This window comes from Terrapene carolina, unplaced genomic scaffold (genome assembly GCF_002925995.2).
Source record: "Terrapene carolina triunguis isolate 2854851 unplaced genomic scaffold, T_m_triunguis-2.0 Scaffold558, whole genome shotgun sequence".
NCBI classification, from domain to species: Eukaryota; Metazoa; Chordata; order Testudines; family Emydidae; genus Terrapene; species Terrapene triunguis.
The window spans coordinates 14,887,120-14,912,806 of NW_020664909.1; the positions used below are offsets into that span (position 1 = coordinate 14,887,120).

At 43.8% G+C, this 25,687-nt stretch overlaps 1 protein-coding gene across 2 annotated transcripts; it reads right to left on the reverse strand.

Moving 5' to 3' along the window:
- Positions 1–577: 577 nt before the first annotated feature.
- On the reverse strand, positions 578–20,497 carry GJA5 (gap junction protein alpha 5). Of its 2 annotated transcripts, none has more exons than XM_024209438.1 (2): positions 20,244–20,497; positions 578–3,530 (listed from the first exon to the last, which is right to left on the reverse strand). In XM_024209438.1, the coding sequence occupies exon 2, from the start codon at positions 3,504–3,506 to the stop codon at positions 2,397–2,399; it is 1,110 nt and encodes a 369-aa protein (XP_024065206.1). In that variant the 5' UTR covers positions 3,507–3,530; positions 20,244–20,497; the 3' UTR covers positions 578–2,396. The 2 variants fall into 2 exon arrangements, with proteins under 2 accessions (XP_024065206.1, XP_024065207.1); XM_024209439.1 differs by lacking the exon at positions 20,244–20,497 and adding an exon at positions 17,454–17,505.
- Between the last annotated feature and the right edge of the window lie 5,190 nt (positions 20,498–25,687).

Here is a 25,687-nt window from a genome sequence, read left to right on the forward strand (position 1 = left end):
CGGTTTGGGAAGGAGAGAAGTCAGCTGTTTGGACAGGGGAGAGAAGGGGAGTTTGTAGGTCGGACAGCCTAACTTGTGAGAGATGAGTGCCCCAAACTGCTCTTTGAAGACAGCGATGAGTGTGAGTGGTCAATTCCTCTCAGGATCAGGTGCCTAGAGGGCCTCCTAAGGCCCTCTTCCTGATTGACTGATTTTGATGGAAGCACAATTGAACTCTTCAGGCTGCATTTTGCTACCCTTCATCCCTCTGAGAATGCCTTGCACAGCTACAACCAGTGCTGTTTGTCGCTAGCTGGCTTCCTGTGTTCCTTCCCTTCTCTGATAAACCAAAGGGCGTGGGATGTTCCCTTGACTCCACCAGCTGGTAAAACAATAGTTTTTCAACATTTCTGGTTGACCATATATTTCCTCCCACCCCCACCCATCAAACACACAGAATTCCAAGCAATGGCTCATGTTTGTTTTGGGGATCTCTGTGATAGTTGACTGGCAGAAGTTGGGATGGAAACCCATAGATGTTAGCAGCTCATTCTTTCGTTCTTGGACACATAAGAGAAGAGACATGAACAAGAGGAGATGGAATCAGAACTTTATTAGGACAAACTAGGCACAGTTGTTTAAAATCTCTCATTCAGGAGAGCACACATCTTTTCCTGATTCAAAAATACATGTACATAAATCGCTTACAAACTAAAATGTTTTCCTCCTGGTTCATGTGGAGGCAATTGTACCAAACCACGCACTGCATCGGACTCAAGGAGTGACAATCACTTTCAACAGCAGGTATCAGAGGGAATAGATCAGTCCTGTTTTAAATCACTCCAAACCCATACACACACAATTCAACGATTTATAAGCAGCTGTACATGTTCAAAAGGGCAAGGTAAATGAAAGGGAGTAGGTTGGACTAGGCTAGTTTATCCTCCAAAGACGGAAAGATAAACTTAATCCCCTTGTTTCAGTTCTGCAATGACCAAATGAATGGAGGTCAAGGTTGGGTTTGGGGACTAGGAACCATCCTAAGTGCTGCTTGAACAGCCTTGTTTTGGGATCCTCGTTTATCTCATTACCAGTGTTGCCATCTGATGAGGGCTCAGGGTGACCTGCATGGTGAAAAGAATCGGTGTGTTTGTCGATTTCTTAATGAATAGTTGCCTGCCATGAGAACTGGCAGACTCAGCAGAGCGGCCAAGGACCGATTGAGTCATGGAGGCCGGACAGTACTCTCACTCTAGAATGAAGTTGAGGTTCATTGGCCGGGCAGGGTGGAGGAAGCTGGCACAACCATTGCCTGTGCTGTAACTCTTCTGAGGATGAACAGGGGATGTCACTCTCCAGGGCTGTCAGTCTAGCACCCTTTCGAAAGAACTAAATGTACTTAAAACATTTGTAAAAGAGAAAAAAAAAATCATGTCTTTCCACACCATAGTCCCTCCTTTTTCCAGTGACATATTTGCATCCATGGGGAAATCTATTTATTTTGGTTAAGTGGACATTTCTCTTGAAACTAGTCTAATAAGTATTTTGGGAAAATTCCTTAGGCCCCTTCAACAGGTAGTCTGGGTAATATCCCGGGGATGCCAGGGTCTGTCTGCTGGCCTGACCCTGGGATGAAGGTATTTCCATAGCTGGACACTAAGGCACTTTATTTTTTTGAGGGAAACAGACAATTCTTAACTACTAGTCAAATCTTGAAGGGGCTACATACATAGTCTCAAAAATTCAAGTAGAATTCATTGCACATTTACATGGTATAGGTAAGGCAAGGTGGTATAATGTGTCTGGGCCCAGGCAGAGAAAAGGGAAGAGAGAGAGCAAAATATAAAGCATTTTATTCAAAGGCCTAGTGTTTTATTTCTGTTTTTCTCAGGAGAGAAAAGTTGTAACTTGATGTGCTTGCAAAGTGGATGTAGCTCCATGTTAAAGTAATTCCAAAGCAACAGTGAGGTGGCCAGTGTATGGCTTGGTGAGTTCAATATTGCAACTCATGGCCAGCCTCATTTTTAAGGGGGAGATGCAATCTCTGGAGATTACAGGTCCTGCTAGCCAACGTTCCATCTCTATCTGAGTGACTAGGAATGGCAGGTCCTGTGGTCCCTGTAGGTGGCGCCTCTCCATTAAATATGAGGTTGGCTACCATCTGCTGTATTTTCTGCAATTTAAGTGCTGTGTTCAGGCTCCTGGCAAATTGCCAGTCTGCCTTCTATTGGGAAAGTTTGCCCCTCCCTGTTCTAAGGCTTAAGAAGTGCTGTCTGAAGTAGGGCAGTGCCATTCACTAAAAAGGAGCAGAGGGCCATAAAACAGAGAGCAGAATGGCAGGAGTTCAAAGGCCACACTGCAGAAGTTTTGCTTAGCATTGAGGCTTTCCCTCCCTCCTTGCCCTACCTGGCAACAGGTCACACAGACAGGTCATCTGACCTAGCCTTACTGCTGGTACGGCTGGTCTTGCTGAGCCTGCGTTTCTCATTGAAATAGCCATTGGAGACCTGGTGGGGGGCAGAGTCATTGGGTGCCTCAGGACTCTGTGCATAGTTGATCTGGATAAATTGGCTTTCTCCAGCTGCATTCTCTTGACTGTGGACCCTCTCAGTGGCAAAGTTGTCCGTGTTCTGCTGAGAGGCCATTTTATTGCTGAAAGGGCTGATGAATTTCCCATTGGGATTGACCAAACACTGATTAAAATCTGGAGGGGGAGTGCAACTTTGAGCCATCTCCACTTGGGGTGCAGGCTCCAGTTTGCCAGCAGCCATGGTGGGGCTGGGTTTGTAAGATTTAGCACACTTCTGCTTGGCTTTTTTCCACCCCAGGTGGTACAGCTCGGCCAGACTCAACAAGAGCGACAACACTGCCACAGACAGCATGAAGATGATGAAGACGTTCTTCTCTGTGGGCCGCGAGACATAGCAATTCACGGGATGAGGGCAGGGGTCCCGGTGACAGGTGTACAGGGTCTTCAGGAAGATCCCGTAGAGGATGTATTGTCCAACAATGAAGGCCACTTCCATAGTGATGCGGATCAAAATGCTGTAGACATAGGTGTTCAGCAAGCTACCCTGGAGTATTATTTTCCCACTTGATTCCTCCCCACTGGAGAGCTCTGCCTTCTCTGCCACAAGGTACTCCTGTTGGTGGTAAGAGTCGCCACTGCTTCTAATCCCCTTTGGCCTCATTTCTGCCTCCTTCATTTTTCTCTTCTCCTCTATGCGCACTGTGTGCATCGCATGCCCCATGTACACCAGGGACGGGGTGGAGACGAAGATGACCTGAAGGACCCAGTACCTGATGTGGGAGATGGGGAAAGCCTTATCATAGCAAACGTTCTCGCAGCCAGGCTGCCGAGTGTCACACATGAAGTCAGACTGCTCATCTCCCCATGAGGACTCCGCCGCTGTGCCCAGCACCAGCATCCGGAAGATGAAAAGCACGGTCAGCCAGACTTTCCCCACCACGGTGGAATGCTTGTGGACCTCTTCAAGGAACTCTCCCAGGAAGGTCCAGTTATCCATCTCTGCTCAGTGGAGCCACAGCCTCTGTGGAGAAAGGATGGCGAGAGAGAGGTTCTGAGACAGATGAAGGGAACTCGTTCTTAAATCAGTAAATGCTGCATTTGAAAGGCACTGAGTGTCCGTCAGGAATTTGCTGTGAATGTGTGTACTGAAACACCCTTCTGAAAGAAACCCTCCCTACCCCCACTTCAGTGCATTATAGCTGTGTCAGTTCAGCATCTGGCTTTGAGCCTCACTGCTGAAGACAGGACACAAAATTACATGGTTCATTGATCTGTTCTGGTTGTGGTAGCTTCTATAAAGTGTAAACTAGTATAAAGATTACAGAGTGTTAACTGGGCTGCTAAACTATTTGAGATGTACCAGACTTTATTCTTGGTTCAGGAAATATTTACTCTGTAGTCTGAGCTTAAATTTATCCTCTGTGGAATCTGCATCTAAGGTGGTTCTCCTTCTGCTGTATGGATAGCAGAACTGTTCTTCTGGGACTCCCCAAATGTACTGATACTTTGAGAGGTGAGATTTGAATCCAAAGCTAGGACTGAGCAATATCCTTGCACTTCCTCTTGCATATGCTGGCCCTCTGCTCTAGCCTATTTAAAATGGATGCATCAGTGGCACAGACATGCTAGATGTTTGAAATGCATGCAGCATCTTCTTATTCTGCTGGGTTTCATTTCAGAATTGAGTTCCACCCTTAAAATAAATGTGTAGGGAACCCCCCTCCCCACCAACCAAGCTCTATGATTTCATTTTGTTGTTGCTGTGTTTTGTTAATTCCAACAGTTTCAGTCATAAATCATAAACATTTTCTGGGCCAGCAATGATCTCAGGTCCTCTTCCAACCTTGTAATCCAAATTCTGATCTTTGATGCTTGCTTCAGAACACCCCTTTGTCTGATACAGGAATGCTGTAAAATCTTAGCATCAGGCCTTGCTATTTTTAAGTTTGTAAGTCAAAATTCACCATTCAGGTGAAAAGAAACCTCCCTCTGAGATGTACCATGGGACTAAAATTATCTATAAAGACCATTTGTTAGTTATAGAGATCAGATGAGAGGCATGGAAAGATGATCTTGTACTGAAAGCTTAGGGTTAGGAATTGAGAGATCTAGTTTCTGTTCTATCCCAGACTCTGCTAGACTCCCTCTGGTCAAGTCACTTAATCTCTCTGTGCCTCAAATCTCCATCTGTAATATGGAAATAATGGGCTTAATTCAGCCTTACTGTAACTCTGGAGTAAGAGAGATACAAGAGAGATTAATTTGGTCCAATTATACTTACCTACCTTACAGGGGCATCATGTGGCAAACATCTGTAGAAGAAGTTGTGATCCAAGGGCAGATGTGCTATAGGAGTGTACAATGTTTTGATGTAGATAATATGCCCACTAAAACACCCCTTTCAAAGACAAAGTATCTTATGACCTCTTAACAAATGGAAAACGTAATAACTACAATGGCAAGATAACAAAAATCACCACATGAGGGAAATACTGACGCCACAAAGGTCCAGAAATGTAAGTCTTTCCTAATCATCCTTTGTCTTGTCTACAAGTGCTAATGACTCTCCCTGAGCAAAGACTGTATAGCTTCTGTGGAGAGTGGAGTTTCAGACTTTATTAAATTGTGAAAATTTACTGCAGCAATATGGTTGAGATTTTACATGCACAAAAGTTGAAGTATACAAGGATATGATTGTTATAGGAACAATAAGTTACCCCCTTGTTAAATAGTGTGGGGAGTAAAATGTAGCACGGCACATGGTGCTTTATACTACTATATATATGTACAGTGTCCTCCAGTTACAGCTCATCATGAGCTTAATCCTCAAAACTGGCTTTGGCTGCTCTGTGCTGCTGCAGGCTGCACTTAAGGGACAGCCAAGAATTCCCCCTGACAGAGGAGAGTTGCTAGGTGGCTGTTCACTTCCCCCACTCCATGCAGGGAATGTTTCAGGATGCGGAGGGGGCATGCCACAAATGGGACTGGGCAGAGTGAGTGGATGGGGCTCTGGCTGATCCTGGATGACACACCTGCTTTCATACTAGACCACTTCAGTTGCCAAAACGTAGCGCCATCCTGAGGCTGCTCTAAATTATACTAGATGCTGTTTCACCCTCCAGCCATCTCAGAATTTGGGGATCAGTAAAGTGGCTTAGTCACCTATTCACGTCCCACAGGTGCACTGGGTGTAAATTTGGTGCCACCGAGGATCTGTCCCATTGTCTGAATTTTCTGACTTTAGTTCATATACAGTTTCAATGTTGTGGGAAAACACTATAAGCAGACAAAGGATTAAATGTAGGCGGATATGTTGGTGATATGAGTTATTTATAAATAGCTACTATGAAATGATGGATCATGTTTCTTGGATGTTGCTTGGTAACTCCATAATGGGAATGATGTGGTATCTACCCTGTTATCTCCTGATAACTCTGTAAATAGTCTGTGTTACCAGTGAGTCCAATGTGCCATGGCATAGTTGTATATATGAAATGTTTTTTCCACAGGGCACAGTGAACCGAGATTTATCTGTACACTTTTATCTCATCTTATGCGTGTGCATGTCCACTACTTGCATGTGTTCCTCCAGGATTCTGCCTTTGCTAGGGAGCCTCCCATAATTTGAAGTAGATGGGTGTCTGATACTGCCAATACGATTATATCCTGTCAACACTGGTTAATGCTAGTTGACTTTTCTCCATATACCCTGTTTGCTAAGGCAAAAATTTCCAGTGCCCTCTTTTGCAGTAAAGTTTTAAATCCAAATAGTTGCCACACTGGTCTTCTGTGGACTTGAATCATGGATTTAGCTCAACTTCTCATCAGTTCTAATGGTTTCTGTCACACACTGGAATTGTCTACAGTGTTCCGATGTTTCCAAAGTACTAAAACTTGTTGCTCAAGTTACAGGACACTGCAGTTCTAGAGGTGAATTAAATATAAAAATCTAAATTAATGCAAGATTAAGGTGAAAAAATAACATGTGTGAAAAGCTCAGAAATAATGGAAAGGGTTATTGGAGTAACATTAATTTACCCATATTACACATTCATAATATTTCCCATGACTAATTGGACTGTTTAAATACATACCTAACTTTATATACTATGGGTTGAATCTTCACTAGAAAGAAAGGTGTGTTTTTAACTCAAGTAGCTAACATGAGGTAAAATTCTGCTGAAGACTACTCCTGGGGGAATTCTGTGCCCTGTGGGGAGGAGGCGCAGAATTCATACCTTCTGCAAATTTCTTGGCTCCCCCCGCAGAAAAATGGGGGAGCAAAGAAATCTGTGGGGAACACATGCCCCTTCTGTGGCAGCCTGGGCACATCTGCTGGGAGCAGCCGGCAGCAGAGAGATCACCGCTGGGGGGAGGAGGGAGGCTGGGCGTGCGTCCGTGGAGAGACATTAAGGGGGTGGGTCTGGATGCCAGCCTGTGTACCAATGAGTGAGAGTAAGGTGACCAGATGTCTCGATTTTATAGGGACAGACCAGATATTTGAGGCTTTTTCTTATACAGAAGCCTATTACCCCCCACCCCCGTCCCAATTTTTCACACTTGCTGTCTGGTCATCCTAAAAGAGAGAGACTCACTCTGTCCCTCTTGTCCCTGTTGCTGCATCCTGGGCTTGGAGGCGTAGTGTGAAGCAGGCTCTGTCCCTGAGGCAGAGCAGAAATGTACCAGCTGAACAGGCAGGCTCCTGATGTTCCCATTGTTAGTTAATTAAGGCTCCTTTACCTTGCCAGAGTGGTGTAAAGGAGCCTTATTGTGTATGACAATAACGGAATCCTCAGCTAAGAAGGTCTATGGGCTTTCTCCCTTTTGTTCCTGTGCCAGAGGGGCACAATGGGGTTAGATTACAGCTCAGGATCTATTTTACTTATCCATTACAAAAAAAAAAAAAAAAAACCGGACAAAAATTAGCAAAAATGTAAGACTTTCATCGAAGAAAGTCTGAACAATTTAAAGCGACATTCTACTTTACAGAACACCAAACACCAAAATAAAAGTCATGTAATTTAAATGAAAATCCAGGATTATAACTGGACTGTAGGGTCTTGGTTACGAAGTATTTGTAACTTAACTTTCATGTGTTTAGGAAATGTTGAAAAGTTATTGTGCTTGTTTTTCTGTATGGTAGTTTAAATAAATTACCCAAATAAGCGAAACTGGTGTGATTATATTGCATTATTTTGACAAATAAAATATGCAGAATTTTGCATTTTTGGTGCAGAATTCCCCCAGGAGTAGAAGACACGCCAGTTTGGAGTTTTCATAGGAATGAGCTGATTGAGGCAAACTCTAGGGTCCTTCATAGTCTTTAACTCCACCCACTAACATGAAAATGCCATACTGCCTCGTCTTCACTAGGATTTTACCTCATGGTAGTTAACTAAGTTAAAAACATACCTTTTATTTCTAGTGAAAACAAGGCCTGTGTGCAATGTGGCAAGTTAATAATATTATGAGAACCTGATCTTTTCCATTGCCACACATTTGTGTCTTTAAATTTAATAACCTTAAATTTAATATGAGTAGTTAATTTTTTGTGCATTTTTAATAGTCTTAACAGTGAAGTGAAAGTTGTAGCCGCTGTTCTGCTGTCTGTGATGTCACAGAAGTAGGACTTTATTAGGCTCTGCTAAAATCTTAGCAGATGCCTGTTGAGCATACTCAGAAGAGTTTATTTTCAATCACTGACAATTTTATTTGCTTGTTAATTCATCCACCCTGCAACTTAGATTCTTCCTCACTGCGGACCAGTCCCATTATAAGACTGGAGGGTTTTGTTTAGCTGGTTTTTAGTTATTAGTGAGCTAGTAAGCCATTCATATAGCTTCAGCCAGGGTTCTCAAACATTTTGAAGTCATGACTTTGTTACAACAGAGAAAAGTTTCAGGACTTCCTCCCTCCCACCCGCACATCATCCCATAACGTGAAGAAAACTTGTCACAGTCCCCTGAAACCTGTTTCTGACCTCCCCAGGTTGAGAATATCTGATCTAAGCTTTCTCCCCAGGCTTGGTTGTTCCTAGGGGTTTTCCCTGCAGTAAAACTCCATCCTTGCCCCTAGCTCCTTCTGCTTCTGAGAAAGAAAGAAAGAAAGGAAAAGAAAGGAAGAAAGATTGTGTGTGTGTGTGTGTGTGTGTGTGTGTCTAAGCCCTTTTATACTCCTAAACTGGAGCTAATTGGAGACCCCCATGATCTGATCTCAGTGTGACTCAGCAAATATACTTCTGCATATCTTTAGGGTCCCATCACCTGATATCCAGATGACTCAACAAAAGAGCTCTGCATATGCATACAGAGTTTTAGAATCTGCTGCCCTGTTACAGTCCCTTAGGCTGCTAACTTTATACTGGATCAACAAATGAGCTGTGTGCACTCATGAGATCTTGGCAACAGTGGAAGTTCAGCAGAGAAAGTGTATGTGACAAAGACCAGCTGTGTACAAAATGATGGCCATCCCAGTTTTAATCATCACCTGGAACAATATTAATGTTAGGGGAAACCAAATATCAAAGAGACGGACTACACATGGAATCCAACCAACTTTATGCCTTGCGACAGAAGAATTCTCAGATAAAAATGCTTCAGCAAAAGCAGCACGTGTTAGAACATCAAGCTGGCCCGAGTACAAAGCACTCATATCGGCTGTCAGTTGTGTTACCTTCTTCTGGAGGAGGTAAGTGTTCAAGTTCCTAGTTTCCCTTTATTGATAGCACATGGTTTGAATGACAGACAGGCAGTATTTATGCACCATTACTTCTTGCTCTGGATGACACACTGACCTTGACAGACAGGTGATGGCTTCAGGGAAAGGTTAAGAAATTCACGCTGATGAGGTAGGTGGGTGTGGCTGTTACAGCCACATGAGTTTCTGCACTTTGCAATTTCCTTCTTCCCCTAAGCTTTCCCTCCTCTTCTGCTCTGGAGATGCCAAAAATTCACCAGCTCCTCTCTTTGGAGGATTGGCTGGAATATCAGCGGCAGTGACATAAATAGCTGAGCTCAACACTTTGCACTAACTTTTCTGACAAAAAGGTGACAGGAGGACGCTGGCCCTGCAGGATGTTTCTAAACTTAGTGGAGAGACTGATTATAGCAATGCATCAGCTCCATCTGGGCTCACTTCTCCCCTTTACATAGCATGGGGGACCCTGATTTGGACACATTGACCATGCACATTCAAAGAAACTCTCTCAGGCAAATATTCATTTGTCTGCCAAAGGTCTGTTAACTGGAGAGAGAGAGAAAGAAAAGAAAATTGTGGCTTGATCTCTCATGTATCTGACATCTGGTTGAAGTGGGGCTGAGGTGTGGTGGGGAAGTGGGAGATGTCAGGGAACTGGAAGATCATACACCAGGTAAGAATTGGCAGAGTAGAGCGCCTCCCCCTCCCAACATGCATCCTACACTGGGGAGAAAGGTGTATTTGGTGGAGGAGCCAACACTGCTGGCTTTACCCCAGTGAAGAGAACCAGTCCCTCAAAGGGGGGATTTTCAGTTGTCCAGTTACAGCCAGACTCTCTGGCTCCTTTGCACTGCCTGAGCAGGACAAAAGGAGCTGCATGGGAAGTGAGAATCTGGCCCTCATGTCCTGCAGAGGTGCTAATCACTTGCCGGCCATTCACACACAGACAGTGCTTTTAGCTGTCCAGATCCCATCACAGACAGACAGAGCTCAGATAATAACGCTTTTCCATAATACCTCTCATCTGTGTATCTCAAAGCACCATGTAATTAAGCCTCATAACACCCTGTGAAGAAGGAAGATGCCATTATCTTCATTATGGAGATGGAGGAATTGCGGTGGAGAGAGACTAAGGCCCAGAAGTGCCTCACTCCCATTGAAATCATTGGAGTTAGACACCTAAATACTTTTGAGGATCTGGGCCAAAGTGGCTTGTTCAAGGCCGCACATTGAATCGGAGGCAGACCTGGTGATGGAGCCCTGACTCCCAAACCTATGTACTCTAGACTGCTACAGACTGCACAGAGAGCTCTGCTTTAACAGATTCCATCACAAACTGGAGCTCAGGCTCAAACTGGGACCTGGTGGTCTCTTGACACTAGGAAGAGCTTCTTCGAGGGAAACTAACAGGGACTACCCCTTGCCATCCCGCCATCCTGAACACATACACTGGCTGAGCCAGTAAGGAGCTCATCTCAAGAGGATGTCACTTGTTGCATATTTTATAGGCCACAGATCCAATTAGAGTGCCAGAAAGGTAGAAGAGATCCTTTCTTTCAGGAATATATACAGCCAGCATCCACTAGATGTTGCTTTTTTTCAGTGCCAGTGTCTGTAATGGAGGGCTCCTCCCATCTGTGTAGTTAATCCACCTCCCCAAGAGGCGGTAGCTAGGTCAACAGGAGAATTCTTCTGTCAACCTAGAGCTGTCTACACTGGAGGTTAGGTTGGTTTAACTGCGTCGTTCAGGGATGTGGATTTTTCACACTCCTGAGTGACATAGTTATACCGACCTAATTTCCTAGTGTAGTCCTTTTTGAGGAGGACAGATATATGTTAAAATAGGAGTGGTAATGCAGGAGAGTGAGAAATGCACCTGTCAAAGTAGGTGTGCCCCTTAAAATTCAGGAGGTGTCTGACAGGTGGAGCATAAAGTGGTACTAAAACCTAACACAGCACTGTGTGATCCCTCTTTACTGTCATTGGCTGTTTCATATGCAGATACAGAGAACAAGCAGTGACTAGTCAGGCGATGTCTTCCCGATCGTGTGTGTGTGTGTGTGTGTGTGAGAGAGAGAGAGAGAGAGAGAGAGAGAGAGAGAGAGATCAGCCTGGTCTTCCTTACTAAGGCATGCAATGAAACAGACTGGTTTCCAGGCTTTGTGCCAATGGTCAGGTCTGTGCATAGATCTGGACCAGCCTGGTTCCCAATCACTCTTGATTAACAGAGTGGACTTGCATGTTCACTCAGGTTCTTCTCCAGTCCCTTTGGCCAGGCTTGTGTGTAGGTCAAATGTCCCTCCACTCCCTAGTCCCCATTCTCAGTTCACTGAGATGTTTGTGAGGATCATACTGATACCCGGACCCTCAGCTCTTCCTTGATGAAGTGTCTTTTCCTTCCACACTCCAAATGTGCAAAATCTCAGAATTCACAAAAAAGGGGAGTGAGAAGATAAGGCATTTGAATTAGTTCTCACCCCCTGAACACACACGGTCCTCACTGAACACTTCAGGTGGATACATCTGGGATATGTCATACATGCAAGGCAGCCTGATGCAGAACATTTTAATCTGAAGAGTTGGTGGAAGTTTTAAACTTTTCCAGTTGCTGAGTTAAATGGCTCTGAGTATTATTGTTTGGTCTGTGGAACCTGATGCTTTCTGTTCTTGATCAGTGTAGAATCATGCATTACCATAGCCAAACTCAGCCCTGATGTAGTCAAGCTGAATTCAGTGGAGTAACATCAAGAATGAATTTGGCCCATAATATTTTAAAACCTTGATTTAAAAGAAACTTCAATGACTGTATTAATAAGGCCTGCTATTGGCAGGTGCTTAGCACCTTCAAAGTCCCTTGGGATGCTTTCAACATGTGCAGGAGTGGACCTTTAATGGGCAAAAGGAATGCAGTAGATACAATAAAACTGAACTTTAGTAAGCTAAGTAAAGCGTGTGATACAGCATTGTGCAAGCTTTTACTTGAAAACTCAGTTCATTTTGATATAAGCAGAGTGGCTATATGGACTAATAACTAGCTGAAGGACAATAAACAAAGGGGAATGATAACTGATTGCAGGAGAGGTGGAGGTGTCCAGTGCAACTCCTGTTGCTTCTTCCTCTACAAAATATCTGAAATTCTCACCTCCACCTCAGTCCTTAGTGCTAAAATCCCGGCCCATGTTAGCTCTCAACATAAGTGATGTATAGCAAATTTGACAGCTATTTCCACTCAGAACAAAGTCTGGATACAATTTGTGGGTGGTTTATTTTGTGTACACACACACACATTCTTCATTCAGCCCTCTTGTGTGTATGCATTATAATACAGCCTGTAATTACATGATCACATATTATGATTCCACAGGACCCCTGCTTCCTTCAGTGCTCGGATGGATGGTGCTCACTGAATGAGCAGCTATTCGATATTTTATTTTATCCTCCTTGTTCAGTGTAAGATCATATGCCTTATTTTACTGCACATTATTCAAACCCTGCTCTGAAGCCAGAATTATTATTTCCTTGTGGGCTTTTCTATGGTGCTCATCACTATAGTTTTGAGTGCTTCACAAACACTAATTTATCTTCACAACATCTCTGTGAGGTGAAGGGATAGTATTATCCCCATTTTACAGACAGGGAACGGAGCTACAGAGAGATTAAGGCCAAAAGACCCCTTAATTTTGGACACCCAATTTGAGACACCTAGGACCTGCTTTTTCAGAGTACCTAGCACTACACGACACTTCATAGGTTCAAAGCATAGGCGTCGACTTCTGCTCTCGCTGGTGGGTGCTCGACCCCCTCTACCCCCACCCCAACCCCACCCCCCTTATCACCCCGCCATCTTGCCTCTTCCCACCCCTGCTCCGCCTCCATCCTGCCCCCATTCCACCCCCTTCCGCAAGTCTTTGCCCCTGTCCCGCATCTTCCTTGAGCACGCTGTGTCCCTGCTCCTCCCTCTCCCTCCCAGAGCGCCGCCGGACAGCTGTTTGGCGGTGGGCAGAAGTGCTGGGAGGGAGGGGAAGGAGCAGGAACACAGCACGCTCAAGGGAGGAGGCAGGGAAGAGGCGGGGGGAGCTTGGCTGCCAGTGAGTGTGGAGCACCTGCTAATTTTTCTGGGGCTTCAGCCCCAGAGCACCCATGCAGTCGGCGCCTATGGTTCAAAGCACAGTTCCCATTGACTTCAGTTGCGTGTGCTCAGCACCTCTGTAAGTCAGGCATGAGGGCCTCAAGTTGGGCACCCAGAAAATGAGGAATACAGAAGTAGTGACCATCTGTGAAGAGTCTGGTGACTTGTCTAGCATTGCACGATAGAAACTTTGTGGCAGAAACCAGAACGGCATCCAGTTCTCCAGGGCAGCATTCAACTGCCTTACCCATGAGACTGTCCTTTTTTCTCCTGCCATTCCCTAACTTATTCACCACACACCTTCCAGTGTCTGCATCAAATAAAGCAGGTGTCCTCCAAACACCAGCTTCTTTCACTACACCAACCTGAATCATCCCCAGAGCTGCTCAAGTCCTGTGCACTGAGTGAAGCAGGGAGCCTCTTTTTTTTTCTGGATGAAAAATAAAATTGTATAGGAAAAATTTCAACTAGTTCAGCTCTCAAGGCATGTCAGTAATAGCACAGGCAATGCTGCCTTACAAAGAGGGACAGAAGCACTGGTGTAGCAAAGCTCTCTCTAGTTCCTCCATTAGAAGAGGTTGACCCCTTATTCCTTTACAGATACAACAGACAGTTTTTTATATCTATATACCCATTACTTATTGTATGGCTATAAATATTTCTTTGTTTCAGGAAAGTTCTGGAGTGTGGAGTGTTGTTCACAAGGATCTCTCTGTTTTCTGTCAATAGCCAGAAAATTGATTTATTTTCCTCTTTGTACATTCTGATCCCAAAGATCGAAGTATGCCAGGTGTCTCCTGAGGGCCATTTCTAATTTTAAGACTTTGTCCTCGTGCCTCACACAACAACACCCGAGGCGTGCTTAGATTTCCAGAAAGCCTTTGACAAGGTCCCTCACCAAAGGCTCTTACATAAATTAAATTGTCATGCGATAAGAGGGAAGATCCTTTCATGGATTGAGAACTGGTTTAAAGACAGGGAACAGAGGGTAGGAATAAATGGTAAATGTTCAGAATGGAGAGGGGTAACTAGGGGTGTTCCCCAAGGGTCAGTCTTAGGACCAATCCTATTCAACTTATTCATAAATGATCTGGTAAAAGGGGTAAACAGTGAGGTGGCAAAGTTTGCAGATGATACTAAACTGCTCAAGATAAGACCAAAGCAGACTGCGAAGAACTTCAAAAAGATCTCACAAAACTAAGTGATTGGGCAACAAAATGGCAAATGAAATTTAATGTGGATAAATGTAAAGTAATGCACATTGAAAAAAATAACCCCAACTATACATAGAATATGATGGGCGCTAATTTAGCGACAACTAATCAGGAAAGAGATCTTGGAGTCATTGTGGATAGTTCTCTGAAGACGTCCACGCAGTGTGCAGCAGCAGTCAAAAAAGCAAACAGGATGTTAGGAATCATTAAAAAAGGGATAAAGAATAAGACGGAGAATATCTTATTGCCCTTATATAAATCCATGGTACGCCCACATCTTGAATACTCATACAGATGTGGTCTCCTCATCTCAAAAAAGATATACTGGCATTAGAAAAAGTTCAGAAAAGGGCAACTAAAATGATTAGGGGTTTGGAATGGGTCCCATATGAGGAGAGATTAAAGAGGCTAGGACTTTTCAGCTTGGAAAAGAGGAGACTAAGGGGGGATATGATAGAGGTATATAAAATCATGAGTGATGTGGAGAAAGTGAATAAGGAAAAGTTATTTACTTGTTCCCATAATATAAGAATTAGGGGCCACCAAATGAAATTAATGGGCAGCAGGTTTAAAACAAATAAAAGGAAGTTCTTCTTCACACAGCACACAGTCAACCTGTGCAACTCCTTGCTTGAGGAAGTTGTGAAGGCTAAGACTATAACAGGGTTTAAAAGAGAACTAGATAAATTCATGGAGGTTAAGTCCATTAATGGCTATTAGCCAGGATGGGTAAGGAATGGTGTCCCTAGCCTCTGTTTGTCTGAGGGTGGAGATGGATGGCAGGGGAGAGATCACTTGATCATTACCTGTTAGGTTCACTCCCTCTGGGGCACCTGGCATTGGCCACTGTCGGTAGACAGGATACTGGGCTGGATGGACCTTTGGTCTGACACAGTATGGCCATTCTTATGTGCCACATATGCTCTGGAATGCTCTGTGCCAACCATGCCGGACTGCTGAATTACTGATTTCTGCTAGTCTATTTTCAATACACTGAGATAAGTCAGAAAATGAGGCCAAATCAGAGCAGAATGTGTGAAATCTGTGTGAAGGTCAAAAGGGAAAAAGGGTTGGGGTAGGAAGTCCTGCATTTTCTGGTAAGCTGCAAATTCCTTCTAGCAAAGCTCTGGAATTCCAGATCCCAAAGTATTGGGAGAAAATATAACGTAGGGAGGAAAAAAATAGCTGATGCTTATAGTTGCAGAAATGTTTAGCATAGTTCCCAAGTGAACAGAGCTTCAGCGAGTCGGACCAGTATTTTGAACTCTGAACCCTCAGGAATTCTCTCAAACCAGCAGAATCAAAAGATGAGAAAAGAAGTGTTTGCTCTCTCCTCTGGGGTGAGTTTCAGAAAAAGAGGAAATACATAGTTGCTTGGCTTATACTGAAAATGTAGCAACTGTGTCCAGGGATTGTAGAATAACTGTTTCTCTCTCTCTCACACACACACACTCACTCTCTCTCTCCCTGCCTCCCTGCCTCCCTCCCTCTCTTTATTCACAGTTTTAGGACAGCATAGGCAGCAGCAATACAAACCTCCTACACATGCTACCCAACCAATGTACTTCACCCTAACCTGTAGAAACCCCATTGCTTAGTGGTGGTAAGACAGGAGCTCCGTAGTGGTGGCCCATTCAGTCTAAGGGCGCCTCGTCTGAGTTTTGCCAATAGGCTGTTGATTTAGTCCTTTAAAATGTGGTTATATATACTCTATCAACTGGACTGCGACAACTACTCAATTTAGCTAGGCAATTGAACTGCCCTCAGAATGTCACAAAATCCTCCAGAGATTTCGCTATTGCTCTATTGATTTAACGTGGAAGGTGCTCAGATACTATAGCTAGCTAGGTAGAGTGAGATTATATAGGGTCACTACAAACCTTTGACTGGTTTGGACCGAGCAATTAGGAGATGAAAGGCTCTGTCTCCCACGACAAGCCCTGTCACTAGCTCTCCCACAGTGGGAAGGATAAAGGCAACAATTTCCAGCTGGTTATGTATTGAACTCTGTTACTATAGTACCACAAATAGTCAATATTAAAAGGTAAACATAATGCAAAAATTAAAAAACAAGCGGTAGTTGGGGAAAAATAGGTTCAAGAAAAGCTATTAAGGAGAATGGAAAGTGCTGAGTGTTTGTCTCTGTAGGGCTTTAAAGTTATCAGTTTTTAACTGGGTTTGCTGGGATTAGGATGTGAACCAAGAGGAAGTTCAAAGAACAAAGGGCTCACAACCCTGAGTCTCAGTTACTGCACATCGCACACAATACATGTGATAAGGAGACTTTACAGAGGTGGCACTGTACATTTCCATTGCTCTCCCTAGGAATGTCATGCAGCATTCTCAGGCTCTATGTAACGGCAGAGCTGGGATGTGACACCCTCAAGGAAATGAAACTGGAACATTTTAAAAACCATTCAGCATGCATTAGACGAAAGCTGCTCCCAATCTACTGTGTGAAGCATTTATACACTGGACCCTTGCAACAGCAAGAAGTTCCCCACACCCTCCTGCCTTAGGACAGTTTCACTAAAAGCTGAGGTTAACTTTAACCAGTGCTGCAGTCTGCACATTTCACTGTAACGAGGCTATTTGGGGCTTTCATTTCACCTCATTGAGAGTTATCCCAGCTCACTACCGATAGGTTCCTCTGTAACTTCTGTAGTTGCTTGTAATGAAAGGAGTTAAATTTTTAGAATGGCCATAATTGTCCTTAGTACTAGTCTGGATGTTATAGAAATAAATGGAAAAAAGAATGTGTGTCCAAGTTCTTATTCTTTTTATGGCTACCCTTATCTTTACCCCCCCCACACACACACACCATTTCCCCTTGAGCCTAGCAATGTTACTTCCCCCTGATACCTCTGCAGCTCTATTCTTTTTTCTAAATGACATTTTTACCTACCTGATGTTCGATATCTCCTCTCTGGTCTCCTCCTTCTTCCTGGGGCTCCTTCTTCTTCTTTTATATTCTTCTTTTCAGTTGTTTGTTCTATACTCCTTTAATCTCTCTCTCTTCTCCCCTTCTTCTCCACCACTTTCTCTGTCTGTCATTTAATTCCCCCCACCACCACTTTCTGCCTTTCCCCCTCTTTCTCTCCACCTACTCCCTTTCACTGTCTCTCTCTCCCCACTGTCCCTCTCTGTCTCCTCCCCACTGCCCCCCCTTTTCTCTGTTCTTTGCACTTCCTCTCTCTCAAATCCAATTATCCATCTTTTTTGCTTCTTTAAAAAATATCAATTTCATGTGTTGTCCGCCATTCTTGGGCTTTCTCTGTCACCCTGGTCTGTTCCTCACTGCAGAGGCGTTGCACTGACTGCTGGCTTCACACTGTCCCGTCCAATTGCCAATACACATAGTTCATGCACCTCCTCTCTTAGATAACAAGCCCTGGTTTCAAACCTTCCTTTAAATTAAAAGAGATGGGGCTGCCCCCTCACTTATCCCAACCACAGCTAAGGAAGTTCCTATGGGACCAAAACTAAAGAGGGTGCTGGGTGGTGTTTTTGGACTCTTTTATTAAAACCCAACCAATCAAGCTAAGTTCCTGTGGTGCAGGGGGGGTCTCTTATTTAGCCAAGAATGCCTTGCACACAAGAAAAACAAAATAAACATTCTAAATATAAATACGTGCACAGCTCCAAAAGTTAAAATAAACCCCAAATACAGCATGCTTCATTTGGAGCACAGGAACATAGGAAATGCCATACCAGCTGAGACCAGAGGCGGGGCACTCCAGAATCCCATCTTGGACTATGGCAGAGGATGGGGCAAGAAACCCCTTTATGGACAAATGTGGAATGACCTGCCCACAGGGGACATGTCTTCCTAACACCTTCACATAGAGGTTGCCTTATGTCCTAAAGCAGGAGGGTTTATATCCCTTCTAAAAATGTTTTCATCCTAGCTAATGTTGGCTGTGCTCATTACCCATACACATGTCTACTCCCATCATTCATTTCTATTTAACGCTTGCCTTCAGTGGTGAAAACAAATGCTGAGATTCCAGCCAATCTGAGCTATGGCTGCTGGCAGAAAACAAAGCTGATGAACGTGTGATGTGGGCTTTGGCAAAAGAAAACTATATTCTGCACAATGGTTTCACCAAACGCTTTCTCTGGTAGCCTTCCTTCCCTGCAGTGACCCCACATGTAGTCAGAAGTAGTTCTTTCCCATCCACATTATACATTCACAGTGATCCTTACCTGCTTACATCAGCTAAAACAGATCAAGTCATTTGAGAAGCGAAGGTTGTTCTTGTGAACTGAGTGGAGGGCCAAGAACCAGGAACTCCTAAACTCTAATCACAGCTCTGCCACTGATTTGCTGTGTGGTCTTGAGCAGCAAACTTAACTCTTGGTACTATATGTCCTCTTTATAGAAAAATCTTATGTAATAGAAAAGGATAACTTTTCTACAGGTTTTGTTGTTGAACCTTCATATGTTATTAAATAGACAATTATATACCTGCTATGGAATTCAATTGCATAGACAAAAATAAACAAACAAAAATATGTGGAAAGGAGAACAATATTAAATTCTTTAGGTTATTTAGAGTAATTTCTATAGAGCCTTATTCAGTTTCCACAGAGCCCTATTAGCTCCATGAATTTTGATAGGATTTGTCCATAAAGGCACATCTATAAAAATATGATAATAATACGGACCTAACTGACCAGGGTGGTTTTAGGATTGACTTGTTAATACTTGTTTGCTAGAGAGGTGTATACTGTTGTTATTGTTGGATATGCTATGGTTGTAATGAAACTGCCCCTGCCTCTGCCCCTGCCCCTGGTGGTACTTTGCTGTACACACGGAATGATCTGATCTGCTTTTCCTGGCTTAGTTCTTTATTTTTTTCACCCTAAGACTGAACCAGGAGGATGCACTCTTCATTGGGTTGATCTGTAAACCCAGATAATATCTGGTTCAGCTAAATGAATATAGGGGGTTTCTGTGAGGCTATATATATGTGTGTGTGTGTGTCTGGGTTGCTCTGCTGCATGGATTGGAAGCATGATTCCTGAGAGCCAGATGAGCCATTTTTTTGTAGTCACATTTATTCTTTTAGTATAAAATCTTAAACGTTTTGAATATAGTAAGATGTTTTCCACCCAAATCTCTCCCTGCCCCAAAGTATTAATCCAAGACAGGCACAGCAAAAAAAGGTGAGGCACAAGAATGTCAGATTCATTTGAGTTCAGAAACAAAGTTTTAAAGAGTAAAAATCAGGGCAGATTTCCATCTCTAAGTCAGAAGCGAAGATCTTTCCTGAAGTAAATGGTTAGTTGCAAGCCTTGTGTTAGCAATAACAAAGCATTGCATTGCTTCGTCTTCTGCTGCTGGTACTGCTGACTACCTTTCACCTCCTTAGCATCTCAGAGAATCTCAAAGCATTTTGCAAACATGAATTTAATGAAGTCTCATAGCAGTCCTGCAAAGGTGAGAATTGTCTCCTTTTTACAAATAGGGAAACTAAGTCATGGAGGGGCTAAGTAATTTCCCCAGGGCTTCAGCAAGTCATTTGCAGAGCCAAAAGCTAAACCCAGGAGTCCTGACTGGCTGCCTATCCCTGACTCTAGCCACCAGACACCGTTCTCTGTCTTATAAATATACACACTCTGGTTAAATCAATAACCATCTCACACAAGCATGTTATTTTAATATAATAATAAGGAAACCATAAACTGTTACCTCTTTCTGCTGATTCTGGACAGGTGGATGGAACAACACACAATGCAGGGGGGTGAAGGTAACTATTAGCTTTGGCACAGACTCTAGGGCAGGCTGGAACCCATCTCTCTGCTAGTGTCCAGTGCTCAGTTGGGCTCCTTGTCTGAGGGAGGACCCTTTAAATGGAACACAGCCTCTTGTAGTCTGACACTAGCTGAGTGGCTGGAGATTCCCTAAAGCTTGAAGGATATAAGCTGGGGGTTCCCAGCTCCTGCACTCTGCCTGACATGCACTGGCAGCTGTCTGCCTATTGCTCTTTTAAAGAGTTGTCCTGGATCGGGATATAAATGTGATCTTACGCAGGCTGTATTGTAAGCAGCGACTTGGCCCAAGTTCAACTCTTCCTCTGGCTCCCAGCTACTCTATTTTTAATGAAGGATTTGGGGTTATCAGAAAGGAAGTCAAATTGTTTTAGGAAAACAATAGCAAAGCAACTAAAAGTTTATTAGCTTCCTCCCCGGGGTCTGGAACCAACTTGTCAAACTACTAAAAAGATGGCAGGACTATTTATTTAAAGGGCTAATGACAAGCCTCACAATTTCATTCCTGTTTGTCTTTGTGAAAACAAAGGAAAGTAAAAAAATAATATCAAAAGGGAGCAGACGTTTCTAATCTGTGAAAGGTGCAAGTAGGAGTTTAGGGTGGGCAACTCAGGACAGCTGCTATGGCTATGGTGGGATTTTCATGATAAAATGAAGGTCCACCCACACTTTTCCAAGGCACCAGAAAAAAATCTCCTTGCTGATGGAAATCTTCCATGCTAAGTCTTAGCTCAGCCTTTGCCTTTAAGTAAAAGTTTGAGGGGAACATTTCTTCAGGCATTTTGAGCTATTCAAAGGAGAAAAAATAATACAGCAGGCCAAAGGCAGGGCCAAGAATAGACCTCTGGTCTCCACAGTCACCGTCCAGTGCATTACCATTGGCCTATTAAAAATATTTACATTGCTCCAAACTAGCTGCAATCAGCTTCTCCATGTGGTTATACCGGCATATTGGCGACATGACTCCATTAAAGTCACTGGAGTCATGCTGGTATAAGAGAGTAGAGAGCCCCACTGCTACATCTGCAAGCATAAAACATTCAGGTTGGCTAGCCCTCTCCGAGCACTTTCACTGTTTGCACCGACAAGAGAAAGAATAAAAAAGGGAACTAGGTTCTAAGCATTTGCAAACTCCCTTTAACACAAAGCAGTAACATTTGCTTACGGTGCTAACTACTTAATTGTGGCCTTATCCTGCTCCCTTTGAACATGATGGTGAAACTCATCACTTGCTTCAATGTTGCAGGAATGGGTGCCTGAGAGACTGATCCTGAAAGGCGCTGAGCCGGCACAGCTTCAAAATTCTCACACTCCCAACCTCTGAGCAGCTCAAAAAGCAGGGATTTAACATTCCTCTGCTCTCTAAAGTCTCGGACAATATTCAGTCCTGGATCAGTGACAGGTTTAAGGTGTGATCTGGTGTCTTTTGTCATAATCCGCGAGGACTAGAGTTACCTGCTATGTCTCATAAGAGAGCTGTGCATGATCTCTGGAAGATCCCAAGATACTGGCTCTCAAAACTGCAAGAGCCTGATATACAGAAAAGGTATCTTCCTAGAGGTTTAAAAAATATGTTTACAATGTCTGTCACTCTGAGCTCTGTACAGCTTTTAAAGCCATGGTCCAGCACAGCATTCCCATTCAGCAAAGGCCTTAAGCACATGCTTAACTTTGAAGACATATTTAAATCCCATTTTGTTCATTGAAACTTCAGCATGTGCGTATAGGCAAGCACCTGCCTAAATGCATTGCTGAAGCAGGCCCTCACACAGCCTGCTTTATTGGCAGGGGGTTATGGCAGTTATTAGCTATACAAAAATATTTCTAAAGTATCATTTTTCTAAAATGTGTCACAGGCAAAACACATGATGGTGTTCGTTAGAGTAAATGTTTTAGGTGCACTTGTTTGGAGTGACCTGTGTAACTTATTCATGGCTTAGTAACTTACAAGTAATGTAGTCATCCCAAGCTTACAGCTCTAAAATCTGTATACTGGTGCCACACCCCCATGTATTCTCTCCATATTAATCACGTTGGCTCTGATCCTGCAAAAACTTGGGCATGTGAGTAACTTTATGTATGGGAACAGTCCTACTGTCTTGGATGGTGCTACTCATGTGGGTAAAGTTACCAGTGTGCATAAATGTTAATTCCATGGTATGTCAATTGTGTATATACTGTGCTAGTGCCCTCAACAAAGAGATAGCAGGCCACCATGTAGGATGATACTCCATGTCTGGCATCATGAAGGCAGATGTGATAACTTGGAAATTGTTGAGTTGACAGATACTGCCAGGTAAAAATACTCTGGGACCTCTATCTGCAGAGTGCTGCCATCTGGAGGAGACTAGTGCTGGCACCTGCTTCATGAGGCCACCTGCTCCTCTGCTAGCTGTGGCACTGGAGGGCTTCCTGGCTCCAGAGCATAAGCCTCGGAGGGAAGATGGTGCCAGAAGTGTACGAAAACAATGCCAGTGGAGAAACCTTTGGATGGGAACAGGTAAGAGGGCGTGATGGGGAGAGTGAAGAGGGGAAGACACACAAGAATGAGAGGTGAATTGCCTCACTTAAAAGAAAAAAAGATTTTTGCTGTGGGAAAAGAGGACATGGGGCCTGCTCCACAACCATGACGATTAACCCTATTAGGGAGGTAGAGGACCCAGGATCCAATCCTATCCTAAACACAGTGCTCTCGCCATAAGGACTGAAAGCTGGGGAGCCTTCCCTGACAGAAATCTCTTGGGGAAAAGTGATGAAAGAAGAACAGGAATACTGCTGAACTGGCTGTTATGGCAGTAATAGCATTTAAAACAATTGTCCTGAAGCACAAGGAGTTCCTTTGACAGGGCATATTGCCCAAAGCCTGATTGCTATCTTTAGAAGCATTCTTAAAATGTTTCAAGACATGACCCAGTAGGTAAAATTAAGAGCTGTTTAACTGCACAAATTAGTAAGAAAATATTCTTATTGTCCACTCTTTTTATTAGTGCTGGGGACAGCCTCAGAGACTGAAGTCTTCTCTGAACAAAGTAATTATAGTATGGGCAAGTGGAGGTGCAAGCTTCATGCTGCCTAGCCAACGTGTCTCAACCCTGAGTGACTGCCTCTAGGAATAAGAAGGTGTTTACTGTCCATGAGACTATTCATCTTTGGCCTGTCTCACTGACAGACAGTGCTGATTGTAGTGGTCTTTTTGGCGATGTGGACTAGGAACTGGACTAAGACCTCGTACCCTTTTCATAGAGGTTATTCAGGTTATTAGATAACACAGACCTGCCTTCCCTGATAAGCTTTGATCACTACCAACTGGGGCTAGATTCAAAGCACTAATCTAGAGGTGAAAACCTCTCTGTTCCATTACCCATCCCTGGAGACCTCTGGTGACAAGGATTCTGACCAATTGGTCAATCTAGTCTTATACAGGTGAAGAATGTGCTGTGGGTATATTATTGAGAACTGCAGAGCATGCAATAGAGCAGGGAATGGAAGGAGACAGGAAGACACCCCTGCCCAAAGACACACACACACAAAGTACAAGGTTGAAGCTATTTTGTTAGGATAACTCCAGCAGCTTGCACCATACTCTTAAAGCTCATGCACTAGACTAAGTTCCAGCAATGCTGCCATTCTCAGATCACACCAGTGTGGTGGACTTAAAAGGGACTCATCATTACAAAATCTGCTGAATTACCCTCTCATCCCAAGAGATGCTCCTACCATGTCAGACTTCAGGTTCTCTGGCCACAGGCACTGACTTTTGTTTTTCCCAGTGGGTGTTCCACCCCCACTCTGCCCTGAGGCCCCGCTCCCTCTAGGCCTCTTCCCCAAGCCCCACCCTTGCTCCGCCTCCTTTTGCCCCCACTCTGCCCCCTCTCCCAAGTCCTCCCCACCTGCCAGGCGCTCACTTCTCTCTGCCCCCCTTCCCTGAGTGCCTCCTGCCAGCTGCTCACGCATCCGCAGCCAGCCCTGGGGCCTGCCAAACAGCTGATCCACAGCCAGCACTGGGGCTGCAGGAACCATGGTAGCTGGTGGGTGCTGAGCACCTCCTATGTTTTTTCTATGGGTGCTCGAGCACCGGAGCACCTACGGAGTCGGTGTCTATGCTCCTGGCAATGAGGTAGGGTGAGGGAAGCCTGCACTTCTGCTGCTCATGCACACCGTGGACTTCACCTTCCAGGGCTATCAGTCTGGCACCTTGCACCAGCACCAAAATTCACTGGAAAAAGGTGACAAGAAAAAGACAACACTGCACTGAACTTTTTAAAAGCTCAGTAAAGTTTTATGTCCAGTTCCGCTTTCTGGATGAGTGAAGGTTTTTTTGTTCTGTTTTGTGTGAACCTGCTCTTCCATCCTTACCTGTACTTCTGGGCACCTTGGCCTTTACAGTAAAAGACAACATTGAATTCATTTTTTAATGGCCCTCCAACCAAGCATTGCAAATAAGAACCTACAATGTGTTAAGGAAACAGGGAGAATGAAGCCCCTGGAGTTATGTAGAACTTTTAATGGTTATGATTAAAGCACAGTGCAAAGCACGATTCATGAGGGACTGTTGGGTAGAATTTGAATGATATGTGGTGGGCAATTGACTAGCATGGGAAATCCCTATGTTATATAATGGGCAATATAAGACTAGTTTGTTTGGAGAATAAAATAAAAAACTCAATAATAATAATAATGGGGGATTTCAACTATCCCCTTTTGACAGGGTACATATCACCTCAGGAAGGGATGCTGAGATAAATTTTCCTGACACCTTAAATGGCTGCTTCTTGGAGCAGCTGATCCTGGAACCCACCAGAGAAGAGGCAATTCTTGATTTAGTCCTAAGTGGAGCACAGGATCAGGTCCAAGAGGTGAATATAGCTGGACCGCTTGGTAATAGTGACCATAATATAATTAAATTTAACATCCTTGTAGTGGGGAAAACTCCACAGCAGCCCAACACTGTAGCATTTAATTTCAGAAAGGGGAACTACACAAAAATGAGGAGGTTAGTGAAACAGAAATTAAAAGGTACAGTGCCAAAAGTAAAATCCCTGCAAGCTGCGTGGAAACTTTTTAAAGACACCATAATAGAGGCTCAACTTAAATGTATACCCCAATTAAAAAAAATAGTAAGAGAACCAAAAAAGAGCCACCGTGATTAAACAACAAAGTAAAAGAAGCAGTGAGAGGCAAAAAGGCATCCTTTAAAAAGTGGAAGATAAATCCTAATGAGGAAAATAGAAAAGAGCATAAACTCTGGCAAATGAAGTATAAAAATATAAGTAGAACGACCAAAAAAGAATTTGAAGAACAGCTGGCCAAAGACTCCAAAAGTAATAGCAAAAATGTTTTAAAATACATCAGAAGCAGAAAGCC

Coding starts and splice junctions, on each gene's coding strand:
- GJA5 (XM_024209438.1), bottom strand. CDS start 3,506: ATGGATAACTGGACCTTCCTGGGAGAGTTCCTTGAAGAGGTCCACAAG.